A 23,375-nucleotide genomic window follows, 5' to 3' on the forward strand; every position below is an offset into this window, starting at 1 on the left:
TTATATTAATCTTATGTGGAAAGAAAGAATTTTTGTGGTTTTGTAGCTAAATTTCTATTTTGGATGGTGTTTCTTCCTAGCCTTCCCTCATGGTGCAACAGAAATAAGCATATTAAATAAAATAATAATAATTTCATTGCATAGAAGCAATGCCAACAATAACAACAATCTCTTTTCAACTTCTTTCTTATGTGACTCAAACAATTTATTTAACAGTTCTGAGAACTAGGTTTATTTTCTTCTGGACAACAGCTCTGCAAATTATATATCTAACGTCTCTGCCCAAGTTCTAGTTAGGTGTTAAGGAATCATTCTGACAGAACAGGTATATTTCTAGCTGTAACAGCATTAGTCTGTATCTAGAGTAAGAACTTTTATACTATTACCACAATCACTAAAAATAACCTGACTATATTTGTGATCAGTATATTTCTTTCTAAATCTAAAAAAGAGGTATGTATTGCCATAATTATCAGGCAATATCAATAATGTCTTTTTCCCATGCTCAATAATGTTTATCAAAACCTATGTGAGTGACTTCCAGCCAAGATGGAGGCTTAGATGGACACACTCGGTCTCCCTCTACAACTAGAGAGGAATACAACTACTTCAGAACAAAAGATGACTAGAAATTCCAGAAAATAAAACTACACGGAAGCCCAACATATGACGTTATAAACCAGCGGCACCCTTTGGGCAGGTAAGAAGAGCGAAAGGGGGCGGTGCTGTTTGTGGTAGCACCAGGGACAGCGGCAGGGAGAGCAATCCCAGCTGCAGTCGAACCCCAGCAGCTCCTGACCCCAGCGCTGGGAAGAGCAACCATCACATCGCTGAACAGTGAGGCCCAGAGGGTGGGAGGACGGATCCCGGTCTCCTAGCAGAATAACTGCAGGAATCCATCTTGGACCCCTGCCCCCACACAAAGCGCCACAGCGTTGCGAAATAGGTTGCAGATCGCCACTGGTCACTGGGCAGTGATGACAAAGTGCCACCCCGTGGCGAAAAAGGTTGCTGGTCCGCTGCCAGTTGCTGGCTAGTGACCACAAAGGGCCACAGCGTGGCAAAAAAAGGTTGCAGATCGCCACTGGTCGCTGGGTTGTGACGAGTACAGAGGCACTGCCCCCTATAGCCGGCCCAAGAAAACAAAACGCATCTGTCAAAATGAGGCGGACAACTATAGAAATCCCGGTGGCACAGCTCACCAGGCAACAGATGAGGAATCTGACAGATGAACAAATAAGAAACCTGTCAGAGGCTCAGTTCAGGGCCATTGTTATCAGGTGGCTTACAGAATTTATAAAAGATCTGGAAAAAGATGAGAAAGAATTGAAAAACACTCATACTGAAAGGAACAAAACCACATACGAGACAGATAGTGAGGAAATAAAATCCAGAGTTCAAATCAACAAACCAGAACACAGAGAAGGAACAAACAGTCAACCAGTGCAGAGAGAAAAAAACGGGAAGCAAGGAAAATGATGAGAGGATCAGAAACCTCTGGGACAGCTATAGAAGGCCCAACATAAGAATCATTGGTTTGCCAGAGGGCAAAGAAGGTGAACTAGAAATTGAAAAATTAAGTGAAAATATAATAAAGCAAAACTTCCCAAACTTGGGGAAGGAAATAAACTTACAGGTCCAGGAAGCACAGAGAGTTCCAAAACAACTGGACCCAGGGAGAACCACTCCAAGACACATTAGAATCAAAATGTCAAAAGTTAAAGATAAAGAGAGAATCTTAAAAGCAGCAAGAGAAGAAAAGAATCATGTACAAAGGGGTCCCAATTAGACTATCAGCTGACTTCTCAAGGGAGACCCTGCAGGCAAGAAGGGACTGGCAAGAAATATTCAAAGTAATGAAAAGCAAAAACCTACAACCACGAATACTCTATCCAGAGAAATTGTCATTCAGAATAGAAGGGCAGAGAAAGTGTTTCCGGGACAAAATAAAACTGAAAGAGTTCATTAGATCCAAACCACTGTTATATGAGATGTTAAAGGGACTGGTTTAGAAAAAGGAGGATCAAAGCTATGAACACTAAAATGAAAACTGCATCACAAGAAACAACAACAGAAGCGAGGGAATTGAAACAAAGGCAAACTAAATAGGCAATGAGAGTGAAAAAAGAACTATAGGTATGGGGAGCATATTGGGGGGAGGTCAGCAGGGAAGGGGAAGGGGGAGAGGGAGGGAGATGGTATAGGAATTAAGAAACACCGTAGGAGGGAATGGAATAGACAGAGAGAGGTTGAGAAGAACTATATGCACAACCAATGGACATGGACTAAAAAGGGGGGACAAGGGGAGGGAGGGGGCCACCGGGTGGAGGGGAGCAGAGGGAAGGAAAATTGGAACAAATGTAACACTGTAATCAATAAAACACATTAAAAAAAAAAACCTATCTGAGCAGATTCATTCTCTGACTTTAACAATTAGTATGCTATGGTCATATATATTTCAAGAGTTAAGAATTCTAAAGAAGTATTACCAATATTATTTAGAAACTTTTTAAAAAGCTTTTATTTATTTATGCATGTATGTATGTATTTATTTATTTATTTATTTATTTTGGGGAAAGGGGGTAGAAAGAGAGGGAGAGAAACATCAATGTGTGGTTGCCTCTCATGCGCCCCAACTGGGGACCTGGCGCACAACCCAGGCATGTGCCCTGACTGGGAAAGAAACTTTTTTTAAAGTTATTTTGTTCATTATAAGTTACTCTAAGGGTTTCTATGAGTACAATAAACATTTTTTAACTTTTTTGAAGTATGGTATTATTTAATATGACCAGTTGAAAGAAGTCTTAAAAATAATATTCTAAACTTTTGAGCTTTCTCTACCTCAGTTAATTGTACCACAACCAAGAGAGTTAGACAAGCTAGAAACCTTGTTGTCATTGGCTCATCTCTCTTTTCATCCCCCAGGTTCTATCTGTCACTAAACTGAGGTGGATTTAACTTTTTTTATTATATCACAAACACGACCTGGGTTTCCATCTAAACCACTACCTCCTGATTTCACTCTATGGTTATTGTTTTCCTGGACTACTGTAATGGCATTCTAATTTATCTCTCTACAATTTCTTTTGACTTTCCATCTTCTTTTCTAAAACCTACTTTTATGAGCTTCTTCTCTTTCAATTAAGTCTCTAAATAAAACCAACTGCTTATAGGTTATAGACCAACTTTCTGATTAAGCTCAAAAGGTTCTTCACAATCCTGCCATAAAAATTTCTGTCAAATCACACTTAGTTTTCTGGTTTGTGTGTGTTTCTATCTTTTAATGCAATATGAAGTTTTTTGTGTTCTCAGTGCAGAAAATAATGTAGAACTCAAAGATTTAGTTATTTTTTTCTCTAGCAGTTACATTGCCCCTAATATTTTTCAAAAGTTCCCTAGACTTTCCAATGTAGAGTCATTTTAAATATTATTTCTTTTCCTTTAAGTACCTATCTTTCGTTCCTAAGCTTTATTAAGTTCTGTTCAATGTTAAGGCTCAACGAGAAGATTTTATTTTACTGTTCTCTCATATTAAATTCCTTGTATTTTATTTTTTCATATAACTTTTTTCTTTATGCTACTTATCACATGTTAATCTTTGATTTTATTTATTTCATGCCTCTACTTTGCATTCCAGCAAAGCATGGGAGAAGCTTTTATTGTTTCATTACTCTAAAATGATTGGCCCTGGCTGGTTTGGCTCAGTGGATTGAGCGTCGGCCTGCCAGCTAAGTGTCGCTGGTTCGATCTTCCAGTCAGGGCACATCAGAGAAGGAAAACTCTGATTCTAAAAAACCTCCGCTGCCTTGCGGCATACCTCTTCAGGGGAAAGGCTAAGGGAGTAAACCCCGACAGAAAATCTGGAGCCAGAGTCCCTAAGGCGGTTTGACGTTATAGTCAACACCGACAACTCCTGCGGCGCACCTGAAGCCAAGCTGTATTGACTCCGTCTTTCCCTTGGATCCCTCAGCTGTGAAGAGAGGGGGTGTCTGCTGCATGGGCAACAGCAGACCCTCCATATCACCCTGCCCAGGCTCTGTAGCTTCAGCTCCACTGGAGAGGACACTCCAGCATCATCGTAAGATGTCGATTCAACACGGGAGGAGACACATACCGTGTCACTCCCGAGTCGGACTGCACAGCCATTCTCGGCGGTGCAGATAGACTCTTAAGAAGCTACACCATCGTCTCTCGAGGCTCTGTAGCTTCAGCTTCACTGGAGAGGACACTCCAGCATCATCGTAAGATGTCGATTCAACACGGGAGGAGACACATACCGTGTCACTCCCGAGTCGGACTGCACAACTATTCTCGGCGGTGCAGATAGACACTTAAGAAGCTACACCATCGTCTCTTGAGACGGACGGCTGCCGACTCTAAAATGATAAGAGTCACATATAATTCTAAAAACATAGCAGCGCTATAAATTAATCACTTGTTCTTAGTATATTCATATTTATTATTAAATCAATACCTCTTAATTAGATGCCAAACATAGATGACATTTTAGTTAACTTAGGCTTATTGTCTTTATAGGTGTGCAAGAATAAAGAGTGTGTAGATAATTACTTGGCTTATGACTGTACTCCACAAAAATGCAACTCTCAGGGTGTAAGTATCAGTATTATGATGTAAAAAAAGACATCACTGAGATAATCCTAGGGAAGCAAACACACAACTAAACACACACACACACACATATACTCATAAACCACATTTTAAAAATCAGCCTTGTTTGACTTAAGTATTATTTTAAAATTCTACCTGAATACAAAAAAAAATTGAGCTATTTATATTATAAGGTGACATTTCTCCTGTTTTTAGGTATGCAATAATAAAAAGAACTGTCACTGCGACTATGGCTTTTTAGCTCCAGATTGTCAGACTGCAAGGGATTCCTGGCCTGGAGGGAGTATAGACAGTGGCAATTATCCTCCTGGAGCAGCCCGAAGTCCTGGTAAGTATTAATAACAAATTAAAAACATAATTAGAACAATACTTTAATTTATTAAATTTAAAAAAATAAATACTATTTTGTCTACCAGTTTATATTTAGATTATGTTTGGACATCAAATAGTAAATCATATATAGCTATTTAATTTATGTTTTCACTACAGAGAGTAATATAATATAACATATTTAACTTATATTGTAGATAAGATAGGTCAGTAAGGGCCAGGTAGAAAAATAAAAATTACTTTAATCTTTTATACAGAAGTTTAATATAAAGTGTCAGGTAAGACATAATGGCAGAGATAAAAACCAATCAGAAATGGTGAAGCAAACCAGAGAGTAGCAAGAGCAGGAGTTCATTATCATTTCTTGGGTCCAGTGGGACAACGAAAAGAGGTGATAATTCTGAAACCAGAATGTGAACCATGTGGCATGACATGTAACTATATGGTCAATGCTACATGTCAGTTTCTAGAACACAGGGAAAGGTACTGTCCCACATGATGTAGAGGTAGAGAGTATTAAATGGAAGGGGTTTAAATACCATGGATATTTTACTCTTCTGACAATCCAAATTTTATTCAGTGATTCTCATTGGTTAAATCTAACTGGAAGACAGAAAGTCAAGGAGCTTAGGGGGATGTAGTTTTGTATGATTTTTGTTCATGCATGGATGGAAGTTAAAGCAAGACAACATATCCAATGATGCTTCAGGGCCAGATTTCCTTTTTATAAAAACTTGAATTTGCACATAATTAAAGCAGGTTTTTTCAGATTTTGAGCCAGAAATAGTTCTTAAGATTTCCACATTAATTTTATTGTTTAAGGTCATATGGTAATAGAGTACTAAATTATAAGATATTTAAGCATTATCAAGCTGTTTCCATTTTAGTAGTAACAATTAACTTGCAGTAGCTTATGTTCAAATCAACTGATATTAATTGTTTCTGTTCCTGTTCATGCACGCCATTTCCCCAATGAGCAGAGAAGACTTCTCCTTTCCTAGAATCCAGATTGACCTTAGTGATATGATTAATCAATAAAAGGTACAAAAGTGAGATTCTGGGACATCCGTGCTCTTTCTGCAGATTTTGACTGGGTCTTTTAGAATACTAATTCTTGGGACTCTTCTTATTGTAACTTATTCTGTTGAAACTCATCTGCTCTGTATGAAATTTGGCTACATTGAGACATAAAAATATAACTATACAACTAAGCCCTCCCCAAATTTATGACCCATAAAGTGGTTAAATTTAAATTATTGGTTCAAGTTAGTAAATTTGTGGGTAATTTCTTATGTAGCTCTCTTTATTTCTCATATATATATATATGGCAATTTGCTACCAGAAGGTGTATTTATGTAACAAATCATACAATAAGACATGTGGAATTAGCTTCAGAATTGGGTGGTGTGTGGTAGAAAGACATTTAGGAAACTTTTGAAGACTACTAGTATATGATAACATTGTCTTGAGAAGATAGTTGGTAAAGAATTCAAAAGCACGTTATTAGAAGTTGGAAAAATGAGTTTATTATGAAGTGCTGAGTTATTTGTCATCATTACTGCCTGTAGTAATATGGAAAGTAGAATTCATGGTCCTTGTTGTCAAGATTTTCAGATAGATTATAAATATTTCCAAGTAGGTGACTTAAATTATTGATACCTATGATTAAATATAAGAGGATGATAATAATTAATAAAGGAACAGTTCAATTTTCAAGTAAAATGTAGAGTAAATGTAAAAGAGCTATTTTTTTGGCTTGAGAATGAAACTAATTATTATTCTTGGTCTGTTCCAGAAAAATATTATTAAAATAATAAATGTCTAACAGACAGATTTGAGGTATTAAACGAGAGCATTTGATCTCAGATAAATATAAGTCAAGCACATGACTCTAAAACCCTCTATGAAACCTTGCATAAAACTTAAAGTGATGTCTCTTAGATATCATCATCTAAGCAACAACATCCCTTCTATCAATAAGTATTGTACTGTAGTGTCTTATAAAAACTTTCAAACAAAAGGGCTTTTAAGAATCTTAAATATGTTGTTCCATGGTAGTCTCACCAGCCAAATATAGAAAAAGACTTGTCCCAAAGAGATGTGCTACTGTGGCCTTTATTAAATGGGGTTATTATTATTACTATTTATTGTCATCTGGAATTTTTATTTAAAAAACTTGTGTTTATTTTAGCCAAATTATCAACATATGCTAGGGAGCAAGATCTCAACTGCTCCCTAGGGTGTACTTTTATTTTATACCCAAGAAATTCAGGGAGAGAAAGGAAGGGGCTAAGAGGTGGGGATTGACTGTGGGAGAAGGGGTGGACTGGCTGGGGTAGCAATGGGAGGAAAAGTGGGACAACTGTAATAGAAAAACAATAAATAACTCAAAAGTTTTTTAAAAAGGGATGAGTGCCATGTTGGTGCTAAGAAAAGGTTGAAAGAAAGAATAAATAACTGAACGAGTAATTAGATAAATGACACAGTGCCCTCACGGCAGCATAAAAAAGAAAAGAAAAGAAAAGAAATTCACACATTTTTAAAGAAATTATATCACCTCGGATGGAAAATGATCTCAATGGCACATATACTCTTTGAGTCCCTATCAAATATGGGAAAGAAGCTACTCAGATATAAAAGGGGCTATTCCTAATGGAAAAGAAATGATAAATTAAAGGGTATTACCAAGAACCAGAAGCCAAAACTTCTTAGATCTGTGGGTTTATGTGTTTTTAAAAATCACCACCAACAAAAATAAACAAAAAATACAGGTCTAGATGGTAAAAATACATATTAACTCCACTAAACTTTTTCAAGAAAGACATACCATTTTACAAAACAATGGTGGAAAGACTCCTGTCACCTCATTTCATGGGGAAAATTTAACCCTGGTGCAAAATCCAGACAAAGAAGTTTTAAAAAATTACAGAATAATTTATTTTATGAATGTAGATGTAAATATTCTCAAGAAAATATTAGCTCATGTTATATAGCTGTATATATTTAGAGGATAATAATCTAGACTTTGTGGGATTTACATAAGAATGCAAAACTCTTATCATTTGAAAGTCAAATACAATTCACTAAGTCGAGTAAATTTTTAAGGTATATGATTTTTTCATTTGATGCAGAAAAGTCACTTGACAAAATTCACTACTATTCATGAGTTTTGTGTGGGTCGGGGGGCACACAACCATTCAGACCATAACACGTTTCTATTCCAATTTCTTACTACATCTGTAATTGCTAATTTAATTCCTGGGGGAAAAGTATGGCTTAGAATTGGTGTCAATCCTGGCCCAATAACCAGTAGTCACAGGGGAGGGTCCCAATTTACAGAAATTACTGCATTTATCCAACTCTGCCAGAAGTGGGGGGTTCTCAGGAAAGGTGCAAAGGCTAAGTACTCACACAAAAACACATTTTCTTCATGCCACAGAACACTACCCAGGCAGCTCTTACACAGCTTGAAGTATGTTTTGGCACATTTTTTAAAAATATAGCTTTCTAAAGAACTGTCAGTGGTTTGAGGGCAGAAGCTATGACTGATTCATATTTTTATATCCCCAGAGCCTAACACAAATGTATGCTCAATAAATGTTCATTAAAAAAACTATTTATTGTATTTTTCCATTACCATTTATCCCCCTTATACTCTCTTCCACCTCTCTCCACCCCTGCGGTCACTAAACGGTTGTCTACATCCATGAGTCCTTTTACTTTTTTACTCAATCCCTCCACCCACTGGTTTAACTAAGCAGTAAGCTACTAATGTAAGTAAACTTCATCAATCTGATAAAAAGCATCAACAATATATATTTTATAATGAAGTACATTGTTTTCCCCAAAATATTTATAAGGGAATAAAGTCTGCTCTTACGATGTCTTTTCAACATTTTACTATAAAGCCTACCTAGCCAGTGCAATAAATAATAAAAAGAACAAGAAATCAAGAGCATAAATATTAGGAAGTATTAAGTGAGATTGCAGCTGATATGGTTAATTACATAGAAAGTCCTAAAAAATCTACAAAAATACTTCTAGAATTAGTAAATATTTTTGAAAGTTCAAAGGAAAAATGTTCAAACATCAGTGGTATTATTATATAATAGCAGGAAGAAATAAAAATCAACTTAAAATCAGTATATTTATAATACTGTAAAATATAAAGTATTAAGAATATATTTAACGAAAGATGTGCAAGGCCTTTATACTGAAACTAAAACAAAATGGAGGTAAATGTTAAACATACTTATAAATGGAGAAATATACCATGTTTGCCTATTGGAATGTTTATTATTGCTAAAATTTCAATTCTCATGAAGTTTAATTTATAGATTAAAAAATTGTAGAGAGGTTTAGGGCAGTTGGCTGCAGGCTGCGCATCTCCTGCTGGGCTGGAAACTGGGTCTGACCCCACTAAGCCTGCGCCTCTGCTCATGGGGCCTCCTGCGGGTGCGACCACAGAGTTGCTGTTCCCTGGCCAGCGTGGAGAGACTGGCCCAGAAACACCCGATGAAGTCCTCAGACCAGCAAAGTCCCAGAGGGAGTCAACAAGGAGGTTTCGTTGAAGTACCCAGAGGCATGAGAAGACAGTGAACAGCCCAGACTGTGAGAAATAGCATGAGTAACTTAGTCTAGATGGGGACTCCTTGGGCTGGCAACCCTGGTCTGACAACCCTGCGCCCTGGGGGCTCACATCATGGCTCCACCAAACAAAAAAGCAGAACTGAGCTGTGGAGAGGAGCCCATACAAGAAAGCTGTGGTGGAAATGCAGATTCAGTAGGAACCCCAGGCAGGCAAGTGGTACACACAGGCGCACAATAAGGTGCTGTCAGCCAGGGACACAGGCCGGTGCTACAGCTTGGAGGCAACACAGAGACTTTTTTGGAGGAGGAGCAGAGACAGGACCCAAGGCTGGGCAGGGATGAGGGGCTTGTGCACTGGCTTACCAGCAGAACAGCATTGCTAGACAAGCCTGAGGAGTGCTGGAGGTTACCTCAGGACAAGTGGGGAGAAACCCATCTCAGTGCAGCTTACAATAGGGAGTTGCAGCAGGTCCACAGGTGAGAGAATAGAAACCCTAGAATCAAGCTAGATCTCCCAACCAGCCAGCCAGTCAGAAAAGAAGATTTGAAACCCATGGAATTCTGACCAGGGGCAGATCCAGAAAAAGAAGGACAGTGCCCAAAGGTTGTAATGGAGAAAAATAATCTTTCTTTAATCTGTTTCCCACCTTGTCTCTCTCCTATCCTTCTTTAATTTTTGTTTGTTTGTTTTTCTGTTTTGTTTATCCTCCCTCTCACACTAAATATATAGCATATAACTTACATAAACCTAATACTATACACTTCCACTTTCTCACTTCATTCTGCATTCTTCTCTCCCTTTTTCAACATACAATGTAAATACTACTTACTGTCTTGCATAGTCTTGACCCTTCTTGCTACTACTATTATTTTACCATCTTCCCTCTCAAAAATCATCTCTCTATCAGTTAAAACAACTCATCAGTTTTTCATATAGTATAATAGTCTTAACCTCTTTACAACTATATTAATACTGGCTCATTTGCTGCTGATAGTGTGACTGTGGGTTGAGGATATTTTTGAGGGTGTGGGTTTCTTGCCTGGGTTGTGTGTTTATGTTTTAACAAAATTTTCACAAAAGGACTCAAGACAAGGTGGGCAGAGTAACTCTAAATCAACTAGCCAGATGGAAGATTCCACCAAAGAGTAACTGAAATATAACCAGACAGCTTAAACAAATGACATAAAGGGCATCCCAAGAGCACCAAGCTCAGGAGATCAAAGAGACTGCACCACTGAATCCACCAGGTATCCTATACAGAATCTCATACCACGAAAGCAGGAAATCAAAGCAGACAAATCCAAGAAACAAAAACAAACAGGAAGAATACAACATGGGCAGACACAGAAACAACCTCCCAATGAAAGGAAAAGAGGAATCTCCAGAGAGACAGATATATGAAAGGGACAAGCAAACTATCAGACACGGAATTCAAAAGAACGGTTATAACGAAGCTCAATGAACTTGACAAACTCAGAGAAAACTACAACGAACTCCGGGGGGAATTACAAAAAACTCCAGGGAAACTACAAAGAACGCCAGGGAAGCTACAAGGAACTTACAGAGAACTACACCAGCATAAAAACAGACATAGAGGACTTCCGGCCAAGATGGAGGCTTAGACGGACACGCTAGGTCTCCCTCTACAACTAGAGAGGAATACAACTACTTCAAAACAAAGGATAACGAGAAATTCCAGAAAATAAAACTACACGGAAGCCCAACATTTGAAGTTATAAACCAGCGGTGCCATTTGGGCAGGTAAGAGTTAAAGAGGGCAGAGCTGTTTGCGATCGCACGATCGCACCTGAGACCCGGCGGGGCGGCAAGAAATCCCGGCTGCGGGCGGCCCCTGGCAGTGCGCGACTCCAGGGCTGGGGAGAGCAGCCACCGCATCGCCTTGAACAGTGAGGCCCAGGGGGGCAGGAGGACGGATCCCGGTCTCCTAGCTGAATAACTGTGTGAATCCATCTTGGACCCCCGCCCCCAAAGAAAGAAAGCGCCATAGGGCTGCGAAATAGGTCGCAAGCAGGCGCCGGTCGCTGATTTGTGACGCATACACAGGCACTGCCCCCGACAGCCGGCCCAAGAAAACAAAACGTATCTGTCAAAATGAGGCAGACAACTATAGAAATTCCGGTAGCACAGCTCACCAGACAACAGATAGAGAACCTGACAGATGAACAGATAAGAAACCTGTCAGAGGCTCAGTTCTGGGCCATTGTTAGCAGGTGGCTTACAGAATTCACAAAAGAGCAGGAAAAAGATAAGAAAGAACTGAAAAACTTTCATAACGAAAGGAACAAAACCGAATACGAGACAGAAGGTGAGGGAAAAAAATCCAGAGTTCATTTCAACAAACTGGAATATGGAGAAGGAACAAGCAGTCAACCAATGCAGCGAGAGGAAATGGGAAGCAACAATGAGAGGATCAGAAACCTCTGGGACAGCTATAAAAGGCCCAACATAAGAATCATTGGTTTGCCAGAGAGTGAGGAAGAAGAACTAGAACTTGAAAAATTGAGTGAAAATATAATAAAGGAGAACTTCCCAGACTTGGGGAAGGGAATTGACTTGCAGGTCCAGGAAGCAAGGAGAGTTCCCAAGAGACTGGACCCAGGGAGAACCACTCCAAGACACATTATAATCAAAATGTCAAAAATTAAAGATAAAGAGAGAATCTTAAAAGCAGCAAGAGAGAAGAAAAGAATTATGTACAAAGGGATCCCAATTAGACTATCAGCTGACTTCTCAAGGGAGACCCTACAGGCAAGAAGGGACTGGCAAGAAATATTCAAAGTAATGAAAATCCAAAACCTACAACCACGAATACTCTATCCAGCGAAATTGTCATTCAGAATAGAAGGACAGAAAAAGTGTTTCCAGGACAAAATAAAACTGAAAGAGTTCATTAGATCCAAACCACTGTTATATGAGATGTTAAAGGGACTGGTTTAAAAAACAGAAGCTAGGGAGATGAAACAAAGGCAAACTAAACAGGCAACGAGAGTGGAAAAGGAACTGTGGGTACGGGAAGCATATTGGGGGGAGGTCAACAGGGAGGGGGAGTGGGGAGAGGGAGGGAGAGGATATAGGAATTGGGGATCATGGTAGGAGGGAATGGAATAGACGGAGAGAGGTTGGGAGGAACTGTATGCACAACTAATGGACATAATCTAAAAGGGGGGGACAACTGGAGGGAGGGGGGCCACCGGGTGGAGGGGAGCAGAGGGAAGGGAAATTGGCACAAATGTAATATTTTAATCAATAAAACACATTAAATCTGAAAAAAGAAAAAACAGACATAGAAACTATCAATAAGAACCAGGAAGAAATGAAGAATACAATTTCTGTACTGAAGAACACAGTAGAAGCAATCAAAAGCAGGTTAAATGAAGCAGAGGATCAGATCAGTGAGTTAGAGGACAATGTAGAAAAAAATTCCCAGACAATACAACAACATGAAAAAATACTAAAAAAGAATGAAGAGGGTTTAAGAAAACTGCAGGACAACATGAGACGAAATAACATTAGAATCATAGGGATATAAGAAGGAAAAGAAGAGGAGCAAGGGATAGAAAACCTGATTGAAAAAGTAATAACAGTAAATTTTCCTAACATGATGAGAGAAAAAGTCATGCAAGGCCAGGAAGCGCAGAGGGTCCCAATGAAGATGAACCCAAAAAGACCCACTCCAAGGCACATCATAATTAAAATGGCAACATATAAACACAGAATCCTAAAAGCAGCAAGAGAAACACAGCAAATGACATACAAGGGAGCTCCGATAAGGCTATCAACTGATTTCTCAACAGAAACACTACAAGCCAGAAGGGAATGGCAAAAATATATTTCAAGCAATGAAAAACAAAGGCCTATAACCAAGACTACTCTACCAGCAAGGCTCTCCTTCAAAATGAAAGATGGAATAAGGAGTTTCCCAGACAAAGGAAGACTAAAAGAATACATCTCCACCAAACCAGCATTGCAAGAGATGCTAAAGGTCCTGCTTTAAGAAAAAGAAGAAAAAGAGTGAGGGAGAGGAACACAAGTACAAAGGGAAATGAATAAATACCTGTCAATAATAATTTTAAATGTAAATGGATTAAATGCACCAATCAAAATACGTAGGGTAGCAGAATGGATACAAAAACATGACCCACATATATGTTGTATACAAGAGACACACCTCAAAAAAAAAATAGATTAACACAGACTGGAAGTGATGAGATGGAAAAAGTATTCCAGGCAAATGGACATGAAAACAGAGCTGGGGTAGCAATACTTATATCAGACAAAACAGATTTCAAAACAAAGGCCATAAAAAGAGACAAAAAAGGGCATTTCATAATACTTAAGGGAACAATCCATCAAGAAGATATAACCCTGGTAAACATATATGCACCAAACCTAGGAGCACCCAAATATATAAGGAAAATACTACAAGACTACAAGAAGGATATCAACAGCAACACACTCATAGTAGGGGACTTTAACACCCAATTAGCAGCAATAGACAGATCTTCAAAGCAAAGAAAAACCATGGATATTGAGGCATTGAACAACACACTAGATGAGATAGACTTAATTGATAAATATAGAACTTTTCACCCCAAAGAAGCAAAATATACATTCTTTTCAAGTGCACATGGAACATTTTCAAAGATTGACCACACGATAGGACACAAAACAAGCCTCAACAAATTCAAGAAAATTGAAATTATATCCAGCATCTTCTCAGACCACAATGCCTTGAAACTAGAAATCAACTTCAAGGAAAAAACTCAAAGACATTCAAACTCATTGAGAATGAATAACATGATATTAAATAATGAATGGCTTAACAATGACATCAAGGAAGAAATCAAGAAGTTTCTGAGAACTAATGATAATGAACACACAAAACCCAAAACCTATGGGACACAGCAAAAGCAGTCCTGAGAGGAAAGTTCATAGTAATACGGGCCAGCCAGAAAAGAATAAAAGGATTTCAAATAAAAAATCTAACCCTACAGCTACAAGAACTAAAATAACAACCACAAACAAAGCCCAGGGCGAGTATAAGGAAGGAAATCATCAAGATTTGAGCAGAATTAAATGACATAGAGACTAAACAAACAGTTCAAAGATCAACAAAAGCAGGAGCTGGTTCTTTGAAAAGATAAACAAAATAAACAAGCCTTCAACCTGGCTCATCAAGAAAAAAAGAGAGAGAACCCAAATAAATAAAGTCAGAAATGAAAGAGGAGAAATCACGACTGATATCAAAGAAATACTAAGGATTGTAAGAAATTACTACAAACAACTGTACAGCAAGAAACATGACAACCCAGATGAAATAGACAAATTTCTAGAAACATATAATCTTCTAAAACCGAATCAGGAAGAAGTAGTAAGCCTGAACAGGCCAATAACAGAGTGAAATTGAAAAAATAATCAGAAAACTCCCAGCACACAAAAGCCCTGGACCAGATGGCTTCACAGGTGATTTTACTAAACATTTAGGGAAGAGCTAATGACTACCCTTCTCAAACTATTTTAAAAATCCAAGAAGAGGGAAGACTCCCAAACTGTTTCTATGAAGCCAATATTACCCTAATTCCAAAACCAGGTCAAGACACAACAAAGAAAGAAAACTACAGGCCAATATCACTGATGAACATTGATGCTAAAATCCTCAATAAAATATTGGCAAACCAGATTCAGCAACACATTAAAAAGATCACACATCATATCAAGTGGGATTCATCCCAGGGATGCAAGGATGGTTTAATATTCACAAATCAATAAATGTAATACAGCACATAAACAAAATGAAAGACAAAAACCACATGATCATATCCATAGATGCTAAAAAGCATTTGATAAAGTACAATGCCCATTTATAATGAAAACTCTCAGAAAAATGGGAATAGAAGGAGCATACCTCAACATAATCAAGGCCAGAAATCTGAAGCCAACATCATACTCAATGGACAAAAATTGAAAGCATTCCCCCTGAGATCAGGAACAAGACAAGGATGTCCACTCTCTCCACTCCTATTCAACATAGTGTTGAAGTTTCTAGGAACAGCAATCAGACAAGAAGAAGAAATAAAAGGCATCCAAATTGGAAAAGAGGAAATAAAACTGTCATTATTTGCATATGACATTATGATGTACATTGAAAACCCTATAGACTCCACTAATAAACTACTCAACGTAAGAAGTGAATTTGGCAAATAGCAGAGTACAAAGCCAATATTCAGAAATCGAAGGCATTTCTGTACACCAACAATAAAATGTCAGAGATAAAAACTAAAAAGAAAAATCCCATTTACCATAGCAACAAGAAAAATAAAGTACCTAGGAATAAACTTAAACAAAGAGATAAAAGACCTGTACTCGGAAAACTATATATCTCTGAAGAAAGAAATTAAGGAAGATACAAATAAGTGAAAGCAAATACCATGTTCATTGATGGGAAGAATCAACATTATTAAAATGTCCACAGTACCCAAAGATATTTACTGATTCAATGCAATCCCTATTAAAATACCAGTGACATATTACCCAGACCTAGAACAAACACTTCAAAAATTTATATGGAACCAAAAAAGACCCCGAATAGCGACAGCAATCTTTAGACAGAAGAACACAGCAGGAGGAATCACAATACTTAACATCAAACAATACTACAAAGCCACTGTGATCAAGACAGCCTGGTACTGGCATAAGAACAGACATATAGATCAATGAAACAGAACAGAGAGCCCAGAAATAAACCCAGGTCTATATGGTCAACTAATATTCAACAAAGGAGGAAGGAGCATAAAACGGAGTGAGAAGAGTCTCTTCAACAAATGGTGCTGGGAGAACTGGACAGGGACGTGCAAAAAAATGAAACTAGACCACTAACTTACACCATACACCAGAATCAACTCAAGATGGATCAAAGATTTAAATGTAAGCTGTGACACCATAAAAGTCATAGGGAAAAACATAGGCAGAAAAATTTCAGGTATCCCACATAGCAATATTTTTACTGATACATCTCCTACGGCAAGAAAAATAAAGGAAAGAATGAACAAATGGGACTACATCAAATTAAAGAGTTTCTGCTCAGCAAAAGAAAACAGCAAGATGAAAAGGGAACCAACTATATGGGAAAACATATTTGTCAGTGATACCTTGACAAGGGCTTGATCTCCAAAATATATAAAGAACTTACACATCTCAACACCAAGCAGACAGACAGCCCAATTTAAAAATGGGCAAAAGTCCTGAACAAACACTTCTCCAAAGAGGATACACAGAGGGTCCATAGACACATAAAAAAATGCTCAACATCATTAGCCATCAGGGAGATGCAAATAAAAACCACAACAAGATACCATTTTACACCAGTCAGAATGGCCATCATCAACAAATCAACAAACAAGTGCCGACGAGGATGTGGAGAAACGGGAACCCTACTGCACTGTTGGTGGGAATGTGGACTGGTGCAGCCGCTATGGAAGACAGTACAGAATTACCTCAGAAAACTAAAAATGGAACTGCCTTTTGAACCAGCGATTCCACTGCTAGGATTATACCCAAAAAAATCCTGAAACCCCAATTCAAAAGAACTTATGCACCCCTATGTTTATAGCAGCACTGTTACAGTAGCTAAGTGTTGGAAACTCCCTAAGTGCCCATCTGTGGATGAGTGGATCAAAAAGCTGTGGTACATTTACACAATGGAATACTATGCAGTAGAGAGAAAGAAGGAACTCCTGCCATTTGCGACAACATGGATGGAACTAGAGAGAATTTTGCTTAGCAAAATAAGTCAGACAATGAAAGAAAAATACCATATGATATCATTTAGTACAGGAAACTAATGAACAACACAAATAAACAAAATTGAACAAGGAACAGAAAAACCATTATCGGCGGGGTGGGAGGGGTAAATAGGGGAAGAATCTAGTAAAGGAACTAGTATAAATAACCCATGGACATAGACAACAGGATGGGTATTGACTGTGGGAGAAGGGGTGGGCTGGGTGGGGGAGAGCAATGGGGGAAAAATGAGACAACTGTAATAGAAAACCAATAAAATTAAATTAAAAATAAAATAAAATTATAAAAACATGGAACTTTTTAGATATTAATTATTTGATTCTAAAATAAACAAAAATGAGCTTAAAAGAGCCAAACAACCTTGAAAAAGAATGACAAAGAAGGACAACTTAGTCTATTTGCCTTATTGTCTTATATTAAATTTAGTATAGTATAGATTTAGTATATAGTTTTAGGAATCAAGACAGTGTGGCATTTGTAAAGAATATACAAGTAGATCAATAATATGAAACAGGGAGCCTGGAAATTTGCCCATTAACATAAGGTTAATAAAGTTTTCAAGAAAAGTACAGAGTTTAATGGGGAAGGAAAGACAATTCAAAACATTGTATTGTAACAAGTGGATACCCACATAAACCCAAAGAACCTCAAAAATATCAACTTGTGTAATAAATCTATAGGATATATCATAAATCTAAAGGAAGATGCTAAAATTATAAATCTGCTTGAAAGAAACACAGGAAAATTTTTACATGAGCTTGGATAAGCAATAATTTCTTAGATAAAGTATGAAAATGTATATCAATGCAATTAAAAGATAATTTGGACTTTACTAAAATTTTATTAAATGTAAAGTATTTCTTACCAAAAATAAGAATTAAGAAAAACTCAACTTTTACAGTGATCACACTTTAATTTTTTTCTTCTATATTATCAGACAGTTCTCTAAAGAGACTACATGGAATAGAAGGTTCTCAATCAAAAGCAGGGATAGAACTATTATTGTAAGAACTTAGAAGGTGTCTTTGGACACTTACATTATCAACTTATCTAGTTCATAAAAATGTTAATTATAAAGTTATTAAGTAGTTAATAATTTTTATTCTAATACTTATATTTAAATACAGAAATGTCTTTGCTATATTCCTTGTAATTACTTTTAAATCACTGGTGCTTTCTTTCCTAGAAATATCCTATATTGAGAATGCTTACCCTTCCAGACCTATGAGATGGCCATTTTTCCTATTCATTCCTTTTGTCATTATTCTCTGTGTAATGATCGCAACCCTGGTAAAAGTTTATTTCCAAAGAAAAAAGTGGAAAACTGAGGAGTATACAAGCGATGAGTACGTTGATTTCATATTTAAAATTCATTAATTTTATAGTTGTTGGCATCCATAGTAATTTATTAATAAGTAACACTATGATAATGTTACCAGTAATGATTCAGATTTAATTTTATCTTTATATGGAAATTCAATACTTAATATACTAAAATGTCAGCAATTTTAATCTTATAACAACTTGGACTCTGTTAAGGGTAAAGTTAAGTGAAAATGATTTCTAGTTAGTATTTATTCACCTTTATTCATTATTTGCTCTTAATTATTGAATGTATATTAAACATTGCTATTTTATTTTTAATATTTATATATTTCAAATAGTTTTTGCCTGGATTATTTTATTAAAAGATAGCAGGCAGGAGAGTAGTTAGCCTTACATGTAGTTCAATAAATTGAAAAATAAGCAGCCAGAAATGGAAAAAATAAATTAATATATAAAAATAGTAAGACTGAAAAATCTAGACTATAGCTATTGCTAACCTATAGAAAAATAAAGCAAATAATTTTTTCATTAAAAAAACTTAGAAATATCTGTAAGTATGCTTTAAGAATAAAAATAAATATTAAAATTAGTTTACATCTCTTCAGGGAAATTGATATAAAATAATTTCTGCTTGGCAGTATACCAGAAACCTACAGCCAACATCATACTCAATGGGCAAAAACTAAAAGCTTTCCCCTTAAGAAGAGGAACAAGACAAGGGTGCCCAATTTCACCACTTTTATCCAACATAGAATAATTGGAAGTTCTAGCCACAACAATCAGACAAGAAAAAGAATTAATACAAAATACAAAATAATACTGAACGTAAACTGTAATTGAAAGTAAATAAAATAAGGCAGAAGATAGATGGCAAAAAAAGTTTGAAGTTATTTAGCTAATCATGTTATAAATATAAAAGTGACCTGAGTTCATTTTCAGATAAACTTACATTACTGTGCTTTTTTCTCACATTACTCTTACCAGCTGAGAGATTATTTCAGTGGTAAGATAGTCTTAAGTAGTGGCTGTTTCCAGATCTCAGATAGGAATTCAAAACTGTTTTAGTACTAACATATGGTGCAGAGTTTTGTACAGCAATCTTAGAAGAAAATATAAGTTTATGTTATTATATTTGTTTTTAAATGTACAGAGAACTTGAAAGTGAGAGTGAAACAAAGACTAACCTGGAAACAGAGAACTGATGATATCATAGTGAGTATCAAATATTTTAAGGATGAGATGGAGATACAGAAAATTTAATGTATTGGATAGATATAATAATATAAATATGTACTAAATGATGGTAGTCATATAGATGCATATAATGAAAATTGAATTGGATAATATTTTTCAATAGCATAAGCTACATCATAGATTAGTAAACTATAAATGACACTCAAGTTCTCATTAAAAATTTCTTGCAGTGTTATCTTTTAAATTTTTTAAATAATTAATTCTTTAGCATTTGTGTATTCAAATGTTGTTTTAAAATAAATTACATTATAGAACCCTATAATAAGGTTTCCTTCATGCTATTTGTTGAGTTAACCATTGTTTTTAACTTGATTGGGCATACAGGTGACTTTTTCCCCTTTATTCTTTCAGAGTAATCCTCCTTGAGGGACAGGAAAATTGGAAAGGAAAAAGTGTGTTGTCTGAGTGCCTGGGATTCAAAACCTGCAAATTATCATTTTGACCTGACAAGAAAAAAATAGAAGTTTTCATATATAATTTATGTTATATTATATTATTTAAAAAGTATATAACATACATATTTATTTAGTTAATTCCACAGATAACTTGTTTATGACTGTTTATATTACACATTTTTAAAGTTCTCTCGTACTAATACTGTCAGTAGAAACTAATTTATAATCAGCAGGCATGAGATGAGAAAATGTTATAATAAATGCAATGTCATGATTAAAAGCTACTTATATTTGAAATTGCAAAGTTATGTAGTTACGTTATTATCTGATGGTCCATAACCAATCAAAAGAAAGCTTAATAGACTTTAATATTGAGAGCATTAGTAGAGATAAGAATATATCAAAATGTAAATCACTAATTTAATAATACATATAATAATACATATGCATTAGTGAGGGTTCTCCAGAGAAACAAATAGGTGATTAGATAGGTGATAGATAGATATAGATGATAGATAGATAGATAGATAGATAGATAGATAGATAGATAGATAGATGATAGATAGATGATGAATAGATAGCTGAGGAGAATTACTATAGAATTTGGCTCACATGGTTATGGAAGCCAGAAGTCCCATGATCTGCCATCTACAAGCTAGAGAGAAAAAAAAACTGGTGCTGTAATTCAGTATTAGTTTGAAGGTCTGACAACTGTGGATCCTGTGGTGTAAGTCTGGTCTCAGTCCAAAAACCTAAGAACCAGGAGCAACAGTGGATATCCAAGGGCAGGAAAAGATGGATGCCTCAGGTCAAACACGGAGCAAATTCACGCTTTCTCCACTTTTGTTCTACTCAGGCCCTTATGGGATTGGATGATTACCATTTGCATTGATGAGGATAATCTTCACTCAGTCTAATGATTCAAATACTAATCTCTTCCAAAGACACGCTCATAGATGCACCCAGAAATAACGTTTTATCAGGTATTTGGACACCCCTAAGTTGACACATAAAATTAATCATCACAGTGTACCCCTTGTTGACGTGGCAACCATAATTATCTCCTGAAACCATACATAATCTCCAAATAAAAGATGTAACTCTACCTAACATGGTATGACTATACTGCATGCAGCCCAAAATGCACTAATTCCTTCCCCAGAAGAGAAAATAAAATCTTTGTATGATGTTTACTCTTCTCCAGGTATCTCATAATTTAAACACTATGATGTAATATTAACAATACTTAAATACTGATATAAAGTCAATACATCTTATGTTACATGGTAAGAGAATAAGGAAGGAAAAAGCAAAGACATTTCTTTATTATTTATTTATTTATTTATTTATTTATTTATTTTAATTTTATTTTTTGGTTTTTCAATTACAGTTGTCCCATTTTTCCCCCATTGCTCCCCCCTCCCAGCCCATCCCTTCTCCCACAATCATATCCCTCCCCGTTGTCCATGTCCATGAGTAATTCATATATGTTCCTTGGCTAGACCCTTCCCTTACTTATCCCCCTTCTCTCCCTCCCCCCTCCCCCCTACTGACTACTATTCTAGTCTTCGCCTATTTAATTCATTTGTTTGTGTTGCTCTTTGGTTTCCTGTATTAGGTGATATCATAAGACATTTCTTTAATATATGTATATACACACACAAGTGTATTCATAGCAAAATAAGGAGGAAATACAACATCTGTTGCAGGCACTCAGATCTCTGGGTAGGGGCATGTTTACATGCTCCTCTGTCCAGGTGTCCTGTGGCTCAGGAGATAAGCTGGTCTTGTCTCTGCCTTTGGCTCTAGGCTGTACAGGCCACTGAGTCATGGAATCCTGAGAACAAAGAAGTCTGTTAAGTACTCCATCTGCCTCCTTGTAAATAAAGTCTTAATTGGAGCTGGCCTTGAGGATTAGTGGGTCTGCTTTGTATCCTTGATAGGTGCTATCTAAGTCATAAGTTACCCTAGCTGTATTTCACACATTAATGATACATTGTAAAAATTCTTTCACTATTGGCTGTAGATTCACCCCTGCCCCCGTTCTATTTTTTGTAACTTTTGAAATCCTAATAAATGGACAGTGGGGTCTCATGCTCTCCGCTGACTGCCAGAGAGTACTGCAGCCCCCCGATCGTTTTTATCATTCTGCTTGCTGGAATTATCTGCATGTCCGGGATCACAATTAAATCTATAAACATCACCCCTCCTTTTTGTAACTGGTCATGTCATTGTGGCTGGAATTTATAACTACCCATTCTGCATTCCCTTTGATTTCAGCATACACCTGAGATGGTTTAGTGAGCCAAATCTTCACTTCTGAAGGTTCTGGGCCATTGTTAGTCCTGTCTTGATTGAGTTGTTGTAATTTTCCATTGACTCTAATTACAAGGTATGGTAATGCAAAGAGACATCCTAAAGATCTCCTGTGTTCCAGTCATATTCTTTCTTACCTCATACTGAGTAGTAGTCCAATTTCCTCTTGGTAGTCAAAATCAATCACCTCAGCCAACACCTTCACTCTATTTTTTGCCTGTTGATTTGGAGGGATGAGGAATCCAAAGTAACCAGGTGGCACTCTAACTTTCATTTCAAGGAATCATTGTGTCTCCTGATAGAAGCATTTCTCCCTCTGAAACTAAGGCCTCTAGGCAAGCAGAGCATAAAATCAAGAAAACAAGAAGCAAAAATTTTGCAGCTAGGTCACTCAGGATAACAGTGAGTGGTGCCACTCCTATTCTCACTCTCTGATTCTTGAAACCATGAATCCCATCTTTGGGAGAAAGAGAACCAAATCTTGGACACTGATTCAAAGCACACACAGTCTTCTGCAGAACCTTGTCCCAGCCCTGAAAGCTATTGTTACCTAGCTGGCACCATAACTGAGCATCTGAAAGGCCATTCCACCATTCTATCAAGCCATCTGCTTCAGGAGGACAAGAACCCTGTGAATTTTATGAGCAGAGCCATTGCTGCAGTTCTTTTGCTGTATAGTTAGTTTCTTGATCAGAAACAATGATGAATAGAAT

General features: G+C 36.8%; 1 protein-coding gene across 1 annotated transcript in view; it reads left to right on the forward strand.

The window, feature by feature from the left end:
• The window catches only part of ADAM2 (ADAM metallopeptidase domain 2), a 99,108-nt gene extending 78,761 nt beyond the window's left edge, over positions 1-20,347 (forward strand). The window contains exons 17-21 of the mRNA XM_090258219.1: positions 4,537-4,611; positions 4,825-4,957; positions 18,558-18,717; positions 19,848-19,909; positions 20,303-20,347. Of these exons, the coding sequence (XP_090114345.1) occupies positions 4,537-4,611; positions 4,825-4,957; positions 18,558-18,717; positions 19,848-19,899 (420 nt within the window). The 3' untranslated portion in view covers positions 19,900-19,909; positions 20,303-20,347. The remainder of the gene's footprint in view (positions 1-4,536; positions 4,612-4,824; positions 4,958-18,557; positions 18,718-19,847; positions 19,910-20,302) is intronic.
• Positions 20,348-23,375: the final 3,028 nt, after the last annotated feature.

The sequence above is a fragment of the Furipterus horrens genome, unplaced genomic scaffold (assembly GCF_987537825.1).
Source record: "Furipterus horrens unplaced genomic scaffold, mFurHor1.1.pri manual_scaffold_12, whole genome shotgun sequence".
In the NCBI taxonomy this organism is placed as follows: domain Eukaryota; kingdom Metazoa; phylum Chordata; class Mammalia; order Chiroptera; family Furipteridae; genus Furipterus; species Furipterus horrens.